Genomic DNA, 16,797 nt, shown 5'->3' with positions numbered 1-16,797 from the left:
CTCTGACAGCTTACCTCGTGCCATAGGTGATCCAATAAGCCACGATTGCACCAACTACAATGCTGATGGCCTCCAAGACCAACCAAGATCCACGCCAGCGGGAAGGGGCTGTCTCCGAGATATACAAAGGCGCACCCATTACCAGCGTGCCGACGCCAATTCCACCAGTCAACCGAGCGGCAAGCAACGTAGCATAGTCCAAAGTTGCAGTCTGGATGATGGCGCCGACCATGAAGAAGACCCTGGCAACAGTGAGGCACCACTTGCGGGAGATTCGGTTGGCGACGGAAGGGAAGAAAAGACAGCCGATGAAGGGGCCTAGTTCCAGCATAGCGGTCATGAGACCCGTGTTGAACCCATAGTGCGCAATTGTCGGGCGAGCACTCGGGGAATAGCTTTCGGAACAGGCTCATCTCCAGGAGTGCAATTGCAGTCACTGAACCGACCAGAAACCCGTCCCGGAAAACCCAGGGAAGCGCAAACAAGACTAAGGTATCCAGGTTCGACCCGACAATTGCCTGCCATTTTCCCCGCATTCCAAGCGGGACAACCGGGGAAGGAGACGAAAGACGGGGGAATGTGTATCCTACACCCTTGATTGGACATCCCCAGGCCCGGAGCGATGACACTCAATCCGGCAGCCGCTGAAAAGGGCGGGCGGAAGAAATTGCCCCATGCGGTAGCGTAGATTTGAGATGGCTCAGCCAATCACGGCGCAGGCTAGTGCTGAAGAGGCATAGCCTCGGGTAGATTCCGACTGATTTCTTGGTGACGGTATGACATCATCAGCATCCTCTTGCTGTCGATTGGACCACAAGCGAGGACTCTCTAAATTGTACTATCAAGACCAGGAATGAGTAAAATGATAACTACATGACTCTGCAGACTTCAAGAATTGCCTATCTATCGTCATCATCGCCAATCAGCCTTGGCCTATATTCATCGAAGGTGAGGATTGTAAATCGCCGACCATTCGGGTAATGAGCGTTGGTGCAGCCGCTGGGCTGGTGACCTTTGCACTAAGGACAATATCGCGCGGATGCTGTAGAATTAGCCATCCCTATCGATCGCAAGAGTCTATCACATGGCAGGCTATTGCTTAGACTCCAAACCGAGGTATAGTCTTGAGAAGGAAGAAGTAAAGCATTGGAGATATATTGAGGCCTCCTCAACCTCGTTGACCAGCAAGGCCCGTGGTAGCATGATATTCCTTCGACCTGCAAGACTCTTAGATACTGTATGTGGTATTCCTGGTGCATCTTCAACTGTGGCTACAGGCAAACCATTTATGTCTTGATTATAGGATTCAGTTGGCTTCTAGATCTTTCTTCTGGAAGATGCAAGGTGATCTCTGGTACGCTGTGGGATTGCTTGGGTCTACTGTGCTCCTCTATATAGTTCTTCTCTGGTAAAACCACATCAGCGCATCAGTGTGTTGCTACTTTTGCATATTCCGAGTTCTTTGTGCATCTTCAGATCTTCGGACCGATACTGGTTTTGTCAGATTGATGCACTTGAAAAACACCAGGTTGCCTCGCTAGTGAGCTGCAGTAAGTCTATGGCTGTACTCTCCGCTGTGTGCGTGATTGTCATCGAATTTGCTTCTGCTACGTGGGCCATTATGGTATCTAGAGATTGACTTGGTCCCGATCTTACGCTAGATAGAGCATGTAGGCAAGACAATGCGTGTCGTGAAGGAATTATAAATTTGGTGTGAGATATCGCTCGTGAAGATCACCTGTAAACTACAGGTAATTTTCACCAAGAGATAGATCTATATTAACAGAGAGAGTGCAAGAGTCAGTGTTGGACATAATCTCCTGACCCTTTTCCTGGTGTGAGTGTTATCATCTAATCATCTCGATGTGCAAGATCCAAGCTACACTAGACCAAGCACTTCATTTACCACAGCTCTAGCCTAGGAGCTACCTTACTCCCTTGTCATTCTTGAACGCTACCTGATCTAACACCTCGATCCCTATCCCCCTTTTCTTTTTCACTTCACACTCATCGTTCCCTAGCAACAGAACACCGCAGATATCTCTCGCTGTACCGTCTTCGCAACAAAACCCAACCTACTCACTCGATCATCGTCCTACATCGTCTACATCATTAACCTCGTCACAAGAACTAACAACAATCATGCCCGTCACCTGGAACTCAGAGGCCAACGCCAAAGTATGTCCTCTGCAACTCTCTATCTCCTTCATCCCCGAATGACCGACTGACAAGAACCTATCATAGCTCTTCCTGGGAGTCCTCACCCAGCTGAGAAACCAAAACGTCAAGCTGGACTACCACGCCCTGGCCGGATTTGTGGGCTCAGGTAGGTCCACATCATGAAAAGAGAGATAGTTGCTAATGTGTCAGCAGAATGTTCCGTTCGTGCCGTGCAGCAGCAGATGGATAGGCTGCGCAAGCAGGCCAACGAGAGCGTTAGTAACTCGAATCCTCCCGCCGGTACTCCAACTAAGCAGAGGGCCACCAATGCTCCCTCCGGCAAGACGACTCCGACTGCCAAGCGCAAGGCTGGGCGTATTGCGACGAAGACACCTACCAAGAAAATGAAGCCTGGTTCTGAGGACGCGGTTGCGGAAGAGGAGGAGGAGGAGGAGGAGGAGCAGGAGGAGGAGGAAAGCGTGACAATCTCTCCTTCCTCTACCAGCCTCTAGATGAGCTATACATCGTTCTCATCGCCAATCCTTGATCCAACACTTGCTCCTATCGCTCTTCGGCCTGCTTTGCTTTTACATGACTTCCTGTTGATGAGACGCCTGGATGAATGTAAACACAGGTCATCATCACTCCCATGCGTTCTTCTTGCTCTTTTATCACTTGCTATGAATAGGAGTCATGTTTAGTTGAGTGGGGATCACATTAGCTACTTTCAATACATCATTTCTATCCAGCTCGGATTGATGTTGAGGCTTTTAGGATGTTCAGAGGTAGACAAACAAGTGAGAATTGCCAGTGTCCACGCTTACTAACCTACTATGATTCGTTAAGTGAGCCCGTCATGCTGTAGCCTTTTGTCGCCTTCCATGGCCATCGAGTCAGACATGCTCTCACTTCTGATTCTGAAAATACAAGCCCTCTATACTAACACCCTGCACTTCTAGTAACACCGATAGAAGTTCAACCCCGTGAGTTCCATCCGGTCAGATATATCCCTCTTTCGTAAAGTATCTTTATACAGTAGTGAGGGAAAGCAAGGTACGCCGTCACAGAAATGAACGCCATGTTCCATGGATGGCTCAAAGGCGCGGTATAGAAGACCAGGTGAGTTGTATGTGTACTGCGGTTGGTGGTTGAACAGGTTCTACCTCCACGGTCTCTAACTAGTGTAGTTTACTTATATCACACACGAACTCCATGACATTGAGCGATTCTACTGAATCCCCTTCCACACAGCCAGTGAGTGGGGATCCGCTTCCACCCTCACAAGAGAGTCATTTACTTAACCTGCTTGCTCCACTGCGCCTTGAAGAACACCTCATCCTAAGCTTGAATCTTGCTGCAACCCCTCAATATCAACAGTCTCTGATCAAGGTCAGAATCCGATTGAGCCAGTGGAATAATCATCTGAACACCAAGATTGAATCTGGCGTTGTGTTACTAGTGAGAGCAAAGAGAAGGCGTCCTTCACCACTTCACTCAGCCAGCTTCCAGTCAGACCACTGCCATCGCACCTCCCTCTCCTCTCCTACCATCCAACGCCTGCACCAGATCCAGTACAATTCATACCATCCTGCCTTCTCCTTCTCTATCATTCTCCATCGCGAACCCAGCCACCAGCACAAAGCTCGACCTACATCGCAAGCAAACACCCACACATCGCCAATCCATCCCAAGCACGAGTTACCAACCTCCAAAACGAAACCGCCGCAAATCACCACCACAACCTAAGAAAAAACCACTAAAGCCAACATGAAGTGGACACCCGAAAACATGAATGTCGTACGCTTCCCCAGTTCAGCCCATCCCAGCCCAGTCCAGCCCCTTCATCCATCACCTCACACACCAAACTAACCACCTCGCACGGAATCTGCTAGCTATGGGAAACCCTCTTTGAAACCCACGACCTCACCATCGACGTCGACAAGATGGCCGCAACCTGGCGTAGGTCTATCCCCTCCCCCCCTCTCAATCCCATGACCCTCTTTCATCCCCTCCTATACCCGACTACTAACCCACATTCCACCGCAGCCACCCCTCACCCCGACGACGAAAAGCCCACCCCGCGCGCCATCAAAGAGCGTCTCGAGAAATTCCGCCGCAATCTGAAGAACGGGGGCAGCTCGATCACTTTTAGTATGGGGACGAAGCGCGCGGGGGGTCCGAGCCCCGAGTCGCCACAGAAGACTCCGCCGAAGAAGAAGAAGCGGGTGTCGAAGAAGGCCGTGCCGGGGAAGGGAAACGTTGCGTCGGAGGAGAAGGGTTCCCTGGACGGTGATAGACAAGGAGGTGCAGGGGAGCAGGGTTCTGCGGGGAATGTGGGTTGAAGATGTCTGGGAGGGGTGTGGGTTTATGCCATGTACAGGCGATAGGGGGTGTGGGCTGGGGGATGGGAACGAGTTTGGATTGCGGGTTTACGTGACGATGAGGGGTTTTTTTTTTTTTTTTTCTTTCTTGCCAGTGAGGGCACAAATCATAATTCGAGAAGATGAATGAAACTCATTCACGGTGAAAAAGTGCAAAAGTTCCGGCTGGACTTGTGAGCCAACTACACTATTCCTGCGCATCAGTCTTCTAGGCGAGTAGCACAAAGCATGCAGCCACACGCCCGGGAATATAAAAGCACGAAACCCCGAGGGTGTCAGCCAGCCAGGCGGGCGACGATGACAATCTCGATGGCCGGAAATGCAAGCGTCGATCTTAGTGCGGGTGGAGTGTAGCCCCGTTGATCGGCGGCTGAGATGCTGGCTCTTTTGTTCTCTCCCCCCGACGACCCCGTGCTGCCCGGTAGAGGTGATTTGGATGCAAAGGTATAGTGGTGCATCGTGTATCTGATACGATACAAAGCGTCGGTGTAGCTACGCAGTTCATCCTCCCACTCCCGTAGAGTATCTCTGATGTTCACAGGAATTGGCACCTCAGGCCAACCCGGCGTGACGATCCCTGCCCTAATCCGTGACGGACCGCCTCTGCCACCTTGGAACAGATCCAGTCGTGCTTTGCCTGCATGAGGTTTCGAGCCACGACCTAGTTACCCAGTGGAGTCTGTTGCACGCCAGTGGACCATGCTAGACCTGGTGTTTGCAGTCCACTGCTATTGGGTTCATCGCTTCAGCCCATGAGTCGTGCTGCGGCTCCACCGATCGGCACTTCTTCTGAGCGAATCCCAGTACCTCGTAGCTACCGACCGGGTGGTTCCTGACCATACAGAGGAAAGTGGATCGGAAGCCTGGAGCTTGTCGAGGTTTTCTTGGGAAGGTGTGCTAGTGCTCGACCAGGGACGGTGCAAGGAGCTGGCGGCAGCTCTTGCGTACAGTTCTGGGATGAGATGAAAGCCTGGGAATGATATTGCTGCCACTCGCTGAATCGATCGCAAGAAACAAATCCGAAGTACAGTACATACTCAAGGTAACGAACGCCACACGGGGGTTTGCTAGGAGTAAACCAAAACGCCACCGAACCGAGTAAAAACACCTTTTACACCCCCTTCTCCCGACGCATGTCCATTGTATTACTCCCTCCACCCGTCCATGCCAGAAAACCCTCCAGTCGATCGGCTCTGCAACCACGCTATGCGTCAGTCCAGTCCTCGTATCCGCCAGGTCGCAACTCCTTGCCCACCCCGCTCGTCTTCTGGATAAACTTGGTGACCAGTTCCTTGATGCGCGGGCCGCGAGGGATGTAGTGCGACCCCTGGAAATACTCCACCTGCGCATGGGCGCAGCGCTCGACCAGTTTCAGCGACTGCCGTTCGGTGATCCAGGTATCCAGCGCGGCGAGGAAGTGCAGCACCGGGGTCTGGATCTTGCGCGCATAGATCCACTCATAGGTGCGGTGCTCGAACATGAAGGCAGAAAAGGCGATGCAGAATTGCAAGGGCGGGTGGTTAACCTGATTTTTTTGGTTGTGAGATTCCGTAGTGATGCGCATGATAGTTAGTATGCGTACGTACGTGGAAATGGGGATTCGTCTTCAAGTTCTGTTCCAGCAATGCGGTCAGGATCACCGACCAGGCGGCCCCCGCTGAGAAGCCGATCACGCCGACAAAAGGACCGTGTTCGTTCAAGACAGTCGCTAAGTGCTTCCAGGTGTGTTCCAGTCCTTTGAGTTCTTGCGTTTCCGGATCGCCGTACCCCCAGAGCCAGCTGTCGGGGAGTTTGTTCGGCTTCATGTAGGTCTCGTCACAGGCGTCGAGCTCGGAGGCTGGGATCGGTCCGTCCAGGTAGACGAATTCCACGCCCCCCGGGTAGGGAAACTCGGATTGCAGGGCCGAGCTGGCGAAGAGGGCGCGAGCGATCGGCTCGTGGAGGTAGCGCATCTTGGCTTGGAAGGTGTGTGCGGATTGCCCAGTGCCTGTCGTTGTTCCAGTCGCGCTGACGAGAGTGGAGGGAGAGAGGGTGTGTACTCACCGTGAAGCATCAGCACTTTCGCCGTGCGCGGGGGTTGTTGAGGTCGAGTCTCGAGATACATCTCGTCCCAAGCTCGGTCAGAACACTCGGAGCGAGATAGGTGGGTGATGAGTGGATATCCTCCAGCCTCCAGCACCGGGAGACAAGACCCCCTTTATACGCGATACGTCTCCCCGATCAGAACCCTGACAGGCACTCCCTATGCATCTTTGAGTTTCCGATGACGATCAGTCGGCAATCTGGTACGAAAGCTGCTGAGTGGGCACCGGGTGCTGTCCCACCTCGCGTGGCGCTATCGAGCACGGTTTCATCCACAAAACACCCGATCAATAGATTCCTTGCTTGCCTCGACCGCATGGGCATGGATGCTGACAGGACCTGCTCCCGTACCGTCGGAGCATTCGAGCTGGTCAGCACGCCATGTGGGCTGTACACACTCTCGGGTTGGATCGCTGCCAAACTCCTCCGGGAATTACCTCTGCATCCTGTCCGGATTGGTACGTGAACCATACCCTCGAATCGCAGGCCATTCCAAAAATCTCGCGTCCTCCGATCGTAATATTCGCCGGACGCAGATCGGCCAGATGAGATCGCATCTGGCCTGGCCGCCTCCTGGCCCAGTCAATCCACTACCCCTAAATCCCAGAAGTCTAGCAGCTCAAACCCGTGGAGACATGGTGCGTGCATGAATGCGACGAGCCCGACACAACTATACTATCGATTGGGCCGCACTCGGAGATGAGTAGTATCGCGACTCGAATTTGAGTCCGGGTCGACTATTGAAGCACTATTGTTGTTCGCGCTCGCAAGAACCAGTAGCATTTTCCTGGCTCCTCGGCGTGTTCTTCGGCCTGTACACAGTAAGTGAAGGCTCCTTTCGACGCTCGCGATGTCGTGGCTGCAGCATCCAGGGCTTTTTGCTGGGCGATCGCCCAGATCGGCACGGATCGCCGCGGCGGGGCCCTCAGGACCGGATTGGACTATGATTGCAGTGGGACGCTCCGCACTAATACGAACCTCTCTGGACCAAGAGAGGACTGTATGCTAGAGCTGTATCGATCGACATAGAGAGGGAGGATGGGACCCAGAGCGCTGGTAATGTGGATGGCGTACTATGGAGAGGTGGTGTTGTGCCTGACCTAATGGCGCCAGGCCTCGCTCAGTGGGTGGGTATAAAGACATCAAGTCTGCCTCCTCTGCACAAGGCTTGGCTGCATTGCTGCCCACATTTCATAGTTCTTTAATCACATCATGGCACCAAAAACCGTGGCAGAGGCGGCAGACAACACGCAGCCGCCGCCCGACAGGCATCTGTTCGGCCTGCTGGAACAAACTGCAGAGAGATTTCCCGACCGCGACGCCGTGGTCGCGCTGCGACAGACGGAGAAACCAGGGCCTGTGGGCGCCGAAGTGCAGACGCCTTTGCGGTGGACTTTTTCAGAACTACACACCCGGAGTGTACGTCTGGCGGCGTCTCTCGCACAAGCGGGAATCGGCAAAGGGAGTCGCATCGCGGCCTTCCTGCTCAATGAGGCCGAATGGGCGGTGCTTTTCTGGGCTGCGGCTCGTCTCGGCTCGCAGTTCGCTCCATTGGATCCTCGCATGCTCGGTCAACGCGCAGATGCCCTGCATCTGTTGCGGAAGCTAGAACCTGCCGCGGTGTTCGTCTCCGCGGTGGCTATGACCACGCCTCTGGATGCTGCGCTGACAGAAGGGGGGTTTCAGCCGGTGGTGAAGAGCATCACGAGAGTATCGGACGATGAATCGTTCCCGGATGGCTGGACGACGTTGCCACGGCTGATGGAGCTGCAGAGGGAAAACGCCCCCACGGCGTTGGTGCTTCCCCCGTCACCAACCAACACAGAAGACACGGTTCTCATTCTGTTCACGAGCGGCACCACATCTCTACCTAAGGGCTGTCCGCATACCACGCGGTCGATCGCGACGCCCGGCCTGATGGTCGTCAACACCCTCAACATCAAGCCCGGGGACCACCTCTGCGGACACCTCCCCAGCTTCCACATCTTCGCGATCGTAATGACGCTCGGCACCTGGTTCAGCGGAGCGACCGTCGTCTATCCCAGCCCGACCTTCGATCCCGCGGCCTCCCTGGAAGCCATCCGCCTCGGCGCGAAAGTCCACACAGCCTGTGTCCCATCCATGGTGCAGGCCATCGCCTCCCAGCTGACGTCCGACAGCGAGGCTCTGCAGTCGTTGTACCAGATTGTCCTGGGCGGCGCGTCGTTATCGCCCAGCATCGTCGAGCTCTGTCTGTCTCTCGGGGCTGATCGAGTCATTGCGGGATATGGCACCACGGAGGGGGTGGCCACTTTGTTGCATTTTTATGACGCTGCATCATATCAGAAGATCCGGGGGGAGGTGTGTTTGGGTCCTCCCCGAGCAGGTGCGAGGGTTCGCATCTGCGCCCCTGACAGCAAGATCCCCATTCGCCGGGGTCAGCTCGGTGAGTTGCACCAAGGGGGAGATCCCATTTTTGGAGGGTATCTCGATGCCAGTGCGGAGGACAATCGTACCTGCTACCAGGAGGATGGCGTGAACTGGTCGGCGACTGGTGATCAGGGGTACATGGACGAGGAGGGCAATGTCTACCTCTTGGGCAGATATAAAGATCTGATCATCCGCGGTGGGGAGAACATCTCGCCCGTGAAGATTGAGCAGTGCTTGACCAAAATCCCCGGTGTTCGGGTCAGTCCATCCTCCCACTCCCTGACTGAGTCAATGCTGATAGCCGCCATAGGAAGCATATGTCGTGGGCATCCCTGATCCCGTGGCCGGGGAGGTGCCGATGGCAGTCATCCGTCGCGACCGCACCGTCGATGATGTGTCCACGAGGATGCTTCAGGCCAAGGTGCAGGAAGAGCTCGGGCGCTCTTTCGCTCCTACCATGATCCTCGACTTACAGGAGGACCTGCAGCAAGACCGCTACCCGACCACCACGACCGGCAAGGTCCTGAAACCCACTCTCCAGACCTGGGTGGTCGAATATCTCCAGCAGCAGGCCGCACCCGAGTCGGCCTCGGGGGATGACCTCGTGTCCCAGATCGCGGCCATCTGGGTGGCCATTACCGGACTCCACGCCGACCAGCTGGACCTCGACGCCCCGATCCGCACCTTCGCCGACAGCATGATGATGATCCAGTACCTGCACACCGTGACGCAGCGTCTGGGACGCGTGACTCGCAAAGACCTGATCGAGCACGACACCATCCGCAAGCAGGCCGACTTCCTCCTCGCCAACCGCAGCATCGCCAGCAGAAAAGCCTCCGTCATGCAGCCTCCCTCCCCCGGCAGTCCGCCCACCTCTCTCGATCCAGCTCGCGTACAGCAAGTCGGCGAGGCCACCCTCCGGCCCCTCGGGTTCAGCTGGGATGATGTCGAGGAGACCCTGCCCGTCACCGACACGCAGACCTGGTTCCTGAAAGACACCCTCAGCCCCAGCGCCTTCAAGATCCGGACCTCGTGGATTGCCGCCCCCGGGCTGAGCGTGGAGTACCTCGAGGCCATCATCCACCTGTGGATCCACCGCCACCCACTCCTGCGCAGCACCGTCGCGCAGTACGACCAAGACCGCATGGTCTGGCTGATCATGCGGCCCACCGCCCGGTGGATGCAGCAGCACATCACGCACGGCCGCGCAGTCGACCACATCGCCGCGCTGACCCAATACCACGCCGACAACCCGTGGGAGGGCTGCGTGGTGCTCCCCGGCCCCTTCCTCAAGGCCACCCTTGTTCGGGATCGAGACTCTTCCCGCGCCGGGGTGATCCTGCACTGCCACCATGGCATCTACGACGCGGTCACCATCTTCCGGTGGCTGCAGGACTTCAAAGACCTCCTGGCCAACAACGGTCTGCCGCGCCTGGACTTCCGGAGCTATGGCCGCTTCCTCGCCGACTACCAGCAGTACATCTCCAGCGCGGCGACGGCCGACGCAGCGGTTGCCTTCCACGTCCAGCGGCTGCAGGGGGTGTCCGCGAGGCACGCCACGCCGTGGCCGCGCCTGTCGACATGGAACGAAGTCCGAGCGCAGGGACTCGACCCGTTCATCAGCACCTCGACCAAACGCTCCGTCCGACTCCCCCAGCTCGCGGAGATGCGGCGCGCATCCCACATCCCCGTCCCGGTGATCGGAAAGGCGGCGTGCGTCCTCCTCAACGCCCATCGCACCGGGGTGTCCGAGGCGGTCTTCAACGTCGCCGCGTCTGGTCGCGTCTGGCCCGACGAGACCCGCGCCCACCCCAATCCCCTGGAAATCGACGGGCCCATGATCGGATTCTGTGTCGAGCGCGTCCTCGTCCAGCCCGCGGAGACTGTGCGCGAGCTGTTGACCCGGTTGACCGCGGACCAGGACGTGCAGAGTCTCTACACGCATGCCCCGTTCAGTCGCGTCCTGGACCGGCTGCGCGCGCTGGATGCCGCTGCCGGCACGAATGACGCGGGTTTTATTGAGCAGGCGGCGTTCGCGCAGGTGTTCAACTGGCGGTTGGAGCAGTATGCGGAGACGGAGGGGGATCCGATTCGGATGGTGGATTTCCGCGGGGGGTATGATCTCGGGGTGATTTGGTTGCCGACGCTGTTGGAGGGGGACGTGTTGGAGTTGGAGCTCATCGTGAATACGTTGGCGGTGGGGGGAGAGGCGGAGATTGTGGGTTTGATGGAGGAGTTTCTGGCTGTCATGGGGTGGTTGTGTGAGGTGGAGAACTTGGATAAACGAATAGCGGAGTGTCGTTATGAGGGGGCGGCTTGTTGGTGATTGTGGAGTTTGGGATAGAAGGAGTAAAGTAAAGTTAGGCCAGGAAGCTGAAAAGAAAGGGGGGTCTGGGGGTTCTCCCCCGGAACGCTGTATTTTCCCAAGATGTTGAAAGAGTGAGTGTATCCAGAAAGTTGAAAATAAGGGGTGGTCCGGGGGTGGAAGTGTGTTGGCTCGGTGGTGGTGATACGAGAGCTACACACAATACAAGAATTTTTGTGACAATAAATTTTCTAATTATATGGTCAAAATAGACATCAAGCATCTTGTGTAGTAGGTCTAGCAGAAATACACCGACTGTACCGAGTACTATATATATCTTACAAGGAGGCAGCACAAATTCTGGCCGAGAGCCGGCGTGAACGACGCCTACTGAAAATCAAGCACTACGCAGTATTCTCAGCTCAGTCTCAGTCTGTCTCTTCCGAATTCCCCACCATGGCTTCTTGCCAACGGATGAAGTCCGAGATCTGAGCTCGAACACGCTGCAAATCGTCCGGGACCTGTGCCAACAGCTCCCGCGCATCCTGCAGCAGTTGCAAAGCGTTGGCGCGTTGACCCGGATACTCGATCCTCCACGCCGGCCATTGCAACCTCTCCAACCCGGTCATCGACTGGAAGGTCTGACCAGGGCACTGCTGCTCGGCTTCCAACCGCGCTGCCTCGTAGGCTGTGCGGTAGACGGCCAGTTTGCGCATCAGCAGACCGCGTTCCTTGTTCCGCTGCTCGCGGTCATCATCCAGCACAGGCTGTTCACTCGGCGCTTCCGACAGCTGTTCGTCCAACTCTGCCAATCGAGTTTCCTGCTCCTCGACTTCCTGATGCAAGTACTGCAGCTCCCACAGCGGACGACCCTGCGGCTGGAGACACACGTTGCCCGGGCACAGGTCCCTGACCCGGTGTTCAGCCAGCTGTACCAATTCATTCGCGTGCGCGGCCTGGGCCATCGCACGCACAATCTCCCAACGCGCACCCCACTTCTCTTCGTCCGTCTGCACCCCCTCTCGCAGTTGATCACGAACCCTGGCGAGCCAGGAATCGACACGCTCCGCGGACTTCCTGTGTTCCTGCGCAACCCGAAGCGGCTCCGTCGCAAACTCCTCCGCCTGCATACGCGCCATCGCCCTCGCGACATCCACCTCAAAAGCATCCCCATCGAACGCATCGGGCCAGCCATGCTTCAAATACAACTCCCGCAGCGACCCGTCATCCCCCAACGCTGACCACTCATCCCACCCGTCACTCTCCCCGCCAGTTGGCACCTCGTCGAGCGCGCGATACCACCGGACAACATCCCGCAGCACCTCCCCCGCATCGCGATGCGGAATATGCTCGAAGCTATTTCGGTTCACCGACACCGGCTCCCGCTCCTCGACGTCCCGCAGCGCCAGGTCCGTGGTGGACCAGCCCTCCTGATCGATCATCCAGATCAAGTGCCTCCGCGCGTCGTACAGGATCACACTCCCGTGGTTCCCGAGCTGGGAGAGGGGCGTCACCCACGGACGCATGTACGCTCCATCTTCGGAGTCGTAATCCGGTACGGTCTCCACCCCGTACAGAGCGTAGAACGGATCGCGGCCTTGTTCGACGCGCTCCGCGTCCCGGAAATCAGTGAACTCGCCCCCGTGCAGGAAGCCGCTGTGGCCGGCGGCGGCGGGGTCGATGTAGGGCAGGATGCTGTAGAGGTATTGCACGGCGGGGTCGATGTTGAGGGTAGTAAAGTGAGAAGCGAGGGCGGTGAGGTTGTGTGGGCCTCGCTGGATGCCGGATGGGTCGAGGTAGCGCATGGCCACGAGGGTTTCGTAGATTTCTGACATTAGGTCTGCAATTTCGTGGAGGCGGGCTTTCTGCTGTGGGGTGATGGAGTCTGTGGAGGGGTTGGAGGAGGGGGAATGGGGCTGGTAGCGCTGCCATAGTGGAATTGAGAGCGACATGATCAGGAGGGTGAGAATAGTAGCGAGCATGATGGCATTGATGAAGGTAGGAGGCAGGATGGGCTTTGGTTGTTTGTGTTCAGGGTAGCTTGTGAGGTAAATATAAGCTCGGCGGGCGTGGCGCTACGGGATTTTTGTATGCGCAGTGCGACCACATGAAACTGCTGTGATACAGTGACGCGGATTGATTAACTCAGTTGCATTGTCAGAAGTTTGAAGGAATAAATGAGTGCTGGACTTTGTAATCCCATCCTAGAAGAAGAAAAGAGTTGAGAGGTTGACGATGGTTGATGTAATGAAGAATGAGTGGGTGAGTGGAGGGAGCGATAAGCGTTAAAGATAAAGAATGGAAAAGTAGGCAGAAGCCGAGAAGCCTAGGCTTAGGCTGCCAGTTGGTGGAAAGCGGTGAGATAGTGGAAGCGGTAAGCGCTGTTCTGCCGGAGATATTTTGGTTCAGTTGTTGCTCCTGACTGTGTACTTATAACTTGTTCCTCGAGCGATCATCAACACCAGCTCATCATCCAGCAATTTCCCAATCATTTCAGCGTTTCTGAAGCCGGGAGTCAGATTTTGTTCTGATTTTGTTTTTATCGCGCGCACTGATTCTCAAACACAGACGTCTCATCAAGCTCATGTTCGACGACTGCCATGGTTCGACGCGCCTCTTATTTTGGATGGACAGCTTCCTACGTATCAATACGAACATGAGACGCTGCAAGCTTCACTCCCATTACCTGCTTTTTCTAATTGATTCTGGTTCTGGGGCTGTTGAGGCCGAACCTCCATTGGTCATGATCTCGCTCTAAAGCAGCTAAAGGGTTAGCGTTGTGATAACGAGGTTAGTTTTGCCTGATGGCCATGCGCCTGGCTATACACTACTTACAATCCCTGTCTAGCCTGATGTTAGCAAATCTCCTTCACTCTGGACCTTCTGACTCTGTGCTTTCCCCCCAGTCTATAATTAGCATGGTCATAAAGTCTGTTCTCCCCGCTCGCCTTCTCAACTCCCATTCACCCCCACACGTCAACCTCTCTATCGAGCACATTCCCTTCTGGGGCACAAGCTGTCGCCATGGCACCACAGCAGCTGTATAGCCTGACTGGACAAGATGAGCTATCTCCACCGTCTGAAGAGATTGGCATTCTTGACGACACCCCCGACAGTCCACTTGACACCGAGTCGGAGCTCAAAGAAGGCCGTCCGTCGATCGTCGCGTCCCAGTGGACCATCGGCTGGATGACCCCAAGTGCTATAGGAACCTGCTACCTGCTGGGTAAGTATCTATCGGTCATCTGTCCCGCCTCGTACCACTGATACTAACAATATGGCGATACCTGAACAGCCATCTGTTTAGCCTCGGCGCATCTGGGACTATTCCGGTGGTTGAACCGCCGCGAAGTCTCCAACACCATCAGACAGCCCTACGTGACCGCGTTATCCGTGGTCTTTGTGAATGGATTTCGAACCTTGCTTGCGGCTGCACTGGGCATGTCTTTCATTCAGATCCTGTGGCGCGACCTTCGCATGCGACCGATGCGAGTTGGGGACCTCGACTCTTTCCTGTCGATTCTGACGAATCCCCTTTATCTGGGTCGTCTGCGTCTCCTCGGCGCCGCTCCTCTACCGTTCCTCTGCGCTTTCATTGCCTGGTGCATTCCGGTTGCCATGATATTTCCTCCCGGTGCCTTGACCGTGGAGGCAGAGCTCCAGCATCTGGTCCTTAATCAATCCGTCCCGACCTTCGATCCTGGTTACATGGGCAACGGTAGCTTTGTGGGGATGATGGCCGAGGCACTGTGGCAGCCTGACGACTTTGATGCCTACAGGTAGGTCATGGAACGGCACAACGTTGATGATATCGTCTCATACCTGATTGCCTTAGTGGTCCCACGAACGATCTCAGGCGCATCGCGCAACAAGCCATGATGGCCGGAGCCTACCTTGCCAGCCCCAGTCCGTGTTCTTCTAACTGCAGCTACATTATTGAGATTCCAGGACCGAGCTTCCAGTGCACTGACACCACATCCCCAGATCTTTTTACCTGGGTCAATAAGACCTATTCTTCCACGTCAAATTTGGACTACCTTTACATCGCCTCCGCTGACTACAGCGGCCGCGTATCCTCGAACTACACACTCGACTTTCTCCTCCGATGGACCGAAGATATCTCCGGCGAGTACCAAAATTTAACGTGTCGAGCCCATGAAGCCACCTACACACTACACCTCAATTACACGGAAGGCACGCAGAGAACGGAGGTTGAAGTCACACACGGCCAAGCGCTTAGTAGCCGATATCTCTATGATACCTTCGGGATGTATCCCCAGTCCGGAGGCAAGTACTCCGCCATCAACGCCACAACGGTAGGTAACACCGGCGGCAATGTCTCTGAGATCTACCGGCGAGCGAACCTAGCCGCTGTTCAAGATACTCTGGTGCTAGCACTCTCAGGGTACATTGACATATTCGGTACAGTTCCCCCCCGCCCCATGATCCACTTCTGGTGTTGTCAATCATATCTAATCAGGGCAAACCCACAGTCCTCCATTCCCAGCCAACCGCCAACACAATCATCTCCCTCACTGATCTCTACACCGGTCCTGCCAAGCATCCCACCTTCACCATCACAGAAGATTCCCTCCAATCCATGCTCCAGAACATCACCCTCTCTCTCCTAACCCTCAACCAAACCACGACGGCCAGCACAACCGTCACCCAAAGCATGACCGTGAACGTGTATGTCTTCAGACGCCCCGAGCGACTGATCATCCCTTACGTGATATCTCTGGCCATCGCCTTGGCATTCCTCGCGTGGGGCGGCCTTTCACTGGTACGGAACGGCATCTCCGCCAGCGCGACAGGACTGTTCCAGACACTGTGCACCACGCGAGCCAGTGCGCAGCTGGATGATCTAGCTTTGCAGGGCTGCCTCGGGGGTAGGGAGAATGTACCCGATAAGCTAAGGAATTTTGAGGTGATGTTCGGGGAGATGCAGACCAAAGATGGGATGAGGGTGGCCGGGTTGGGGGCTGCGGAGGAGGTTGCGCCGCTAATCAAGGGAGGTTTGTAGATAATCTTGAATCGGGTCGGAGGAAGATAATCTGTTACTTGGGAATATTGGGAATTGGAACTATTGGATTGAATTAGTGGCTTCAAGATAATTTCCAAACTACCTCCGTACTTCCATTCTAATCAATTAATTGCCTCGACACCTCAGGCTACACGAATCTCTGGCGACCGAATCCGTGGAAGGCGGTGAGACAGCTTTCTGCCGCTGACCTCCGCGACCCCGGTTTGTCTTCCTCTTTGAGTAACTTATCTTCATTTTGTCTCGTCTCTGCACAAAACTACATACAACTTCTTTCACAAGAGACCTGAAATTTGCCAATTTTGGCGATTCGTTACAGAATGGCGACAAAAGCGGTCATTGCTTGCGATCAGTGTCATGGTCACAAGCTCAAATGCACCCTTCTTGCTCAGGGATGTGTTCGTTGCAACCGTATACTT

At 55.4% G+C, this 16,797-nt stretch overlaps 7 protein-coding genes across 7 annotated transcripts; 4 read left to right on the top strand and 3 right to left on the bottom strand.

Annotated features, from left to right (window-relative positions):
- Positions 1-10: 10 nt before the first annotated feature.
- Positions 11-340, bottom strand: BP01DRAFT_385598 (general substrate transporter; the record flags this gene model as incomplete). The annotated part of the gene is made up of 1 exon (XM_025577617.1): positions 11-340. The coding sequence occupies one exon, from the start codon at positions 338-340 to the stop codon at positions 11-13; it is 330 nt and encodes a 109-aa protein (XP_025428262.1).
- Positions 341-2,142: 1,802 nt separating this feature from the next.
- Positions 2,143-2,672, top strand: BP01DRAFT_368305 (uncharacterized protein; the record flags this gene model as incomplete). The annotated part of the gene is made up of 3 exons (XM_025576500.1): positions 2,143-2,178; positions 2,245-2,326; positions 2,374-2,672. 3 exons carry the CDS (start codon positions 2,143-2,145, stop codon positions 2,670-2,672), a joined length of 417 nt encoding a protein of 138 aa, XP_025428261.1.
- A 1,255-nt stretch (positions 2,673-3,927) lies between these two features.
- Positions 3,928-4,502, top strand: BP01DRAFT_385596 (uncharacterized protein; the record flags this gene model as incomplete). The annotated part of the gene is made up of 3 exons (XM_025577616.1): positions 3,928-3,957; positions 4,053-4,119; positions 4,207-4,502. The coding sequence occupies 3 exons, from the start codon at positions 3,928-3,930 to the stop codon at positions 4,500-4,502; spliced, it is 393 nt and encodes a 130-aa protein (XP_025428260.1).
- Positions 4,503-5,745: 1,243 nt separating this feature from the next.
- Positions 5,746-6,645, bottom strand: BP01DRAFT_368303 (alpha/beta hydrolase; the record flags this gene model as incomplete). The annotated part of the gene is made up of 3 exons (XM_025576499.1): positions 5,746-6,066; positions 6,128-6,528; positions 6,585-6,645. The coding sequence occupies 3 exons, from the start codon at positions 6,643-6,645 to the stop codon at positions 5,746-5,748; spliced, it is 783 nt and encodes a 260-aa protein (XP_025428259.1).
- Positions 6,646-7,808: 1,163 nt separating this feature from the next.
- Positions 7,809-11,358, top strand: BP01DRAFT_405267 (AMP-binding enzyme family protein; the record flags this gene model as incomplete). The annotated part of the gene is made up of 2 exons (XM_025578736.1): positions 7,809-9,290; positions 9,343-11,358. Exons 1-2 carry the CDS (start codon positions 7,836-7,838, stop codon positions 11,356-11,358), a joined length of 3,471 nt encoding a protein of 1,156 aa, XP_025428258.1. The 5' UTR covers positions 7,809-7,835.
- A 241-nt stretch (positions 11,359-11,599) lies between these two features.
- Positions 11,600-13,628, bottom strand: BP01DRAFT_359544 (uncharacterized protein). Its single transcript, XM_025575707.1, has one exon. The coding sequence runs from the start codon at positions 13,317-13,319 to the stop codon at positions 11,766-11,768; it is 1,554 nt and encodes a 517-aa protein (XP_025428257.1). The 5' UTR covers positions 13,320-13,628; the 3' UTR covers positions 11,600-11,765.
- A 602-nt stretch (positions 13,629-14,230) lies between these two features.
- Positions 14,231-16,459, top strand: BP01DRAFT_136117 (uncharacterized protein). Its single transcript, XM_025570522.1, has 4 exons — positions 14,231-14,563; positions 14,633-15,116; positions 15,173-15,759; positions 15,831-16,459. The coding sequence occupies exons 1-4, from the start codon at positions 14,362-14,364 to the stop codon at positions 16,358-16,360; spliced, it is 1,803 nt and encodes a 600-aa protein (XP_025428256.1). The 5' UTR covers positions 14,231-14,361; the 3' UTR covers positions 16,361-16,459.
- The last annotated feature ends 338 nt before the right edge of the window (positions 16,460-16,797 follow it).

The sequence above is a fragment of the Aspergillus saccharolyticus genome (assembly GCF_003184585.1).
Source record: "Aspergillus saccharolyticus JOP 1030-1 unplaced genomic scaffold BP01scaffold_36, whole genome shotgun sequence".
Lineage (NCBI taxonomy): Eukaryota > Fungi > Ascomycota > Eurotiomycetes > Eurotiales > Aspergillaceae > Aspergillus > Aspergillus saccharolyticus.
Note: the sequence above shows the minus strand (reverse complement) of the source record. Positions and strands in the feature narration are given on the sequence as shown.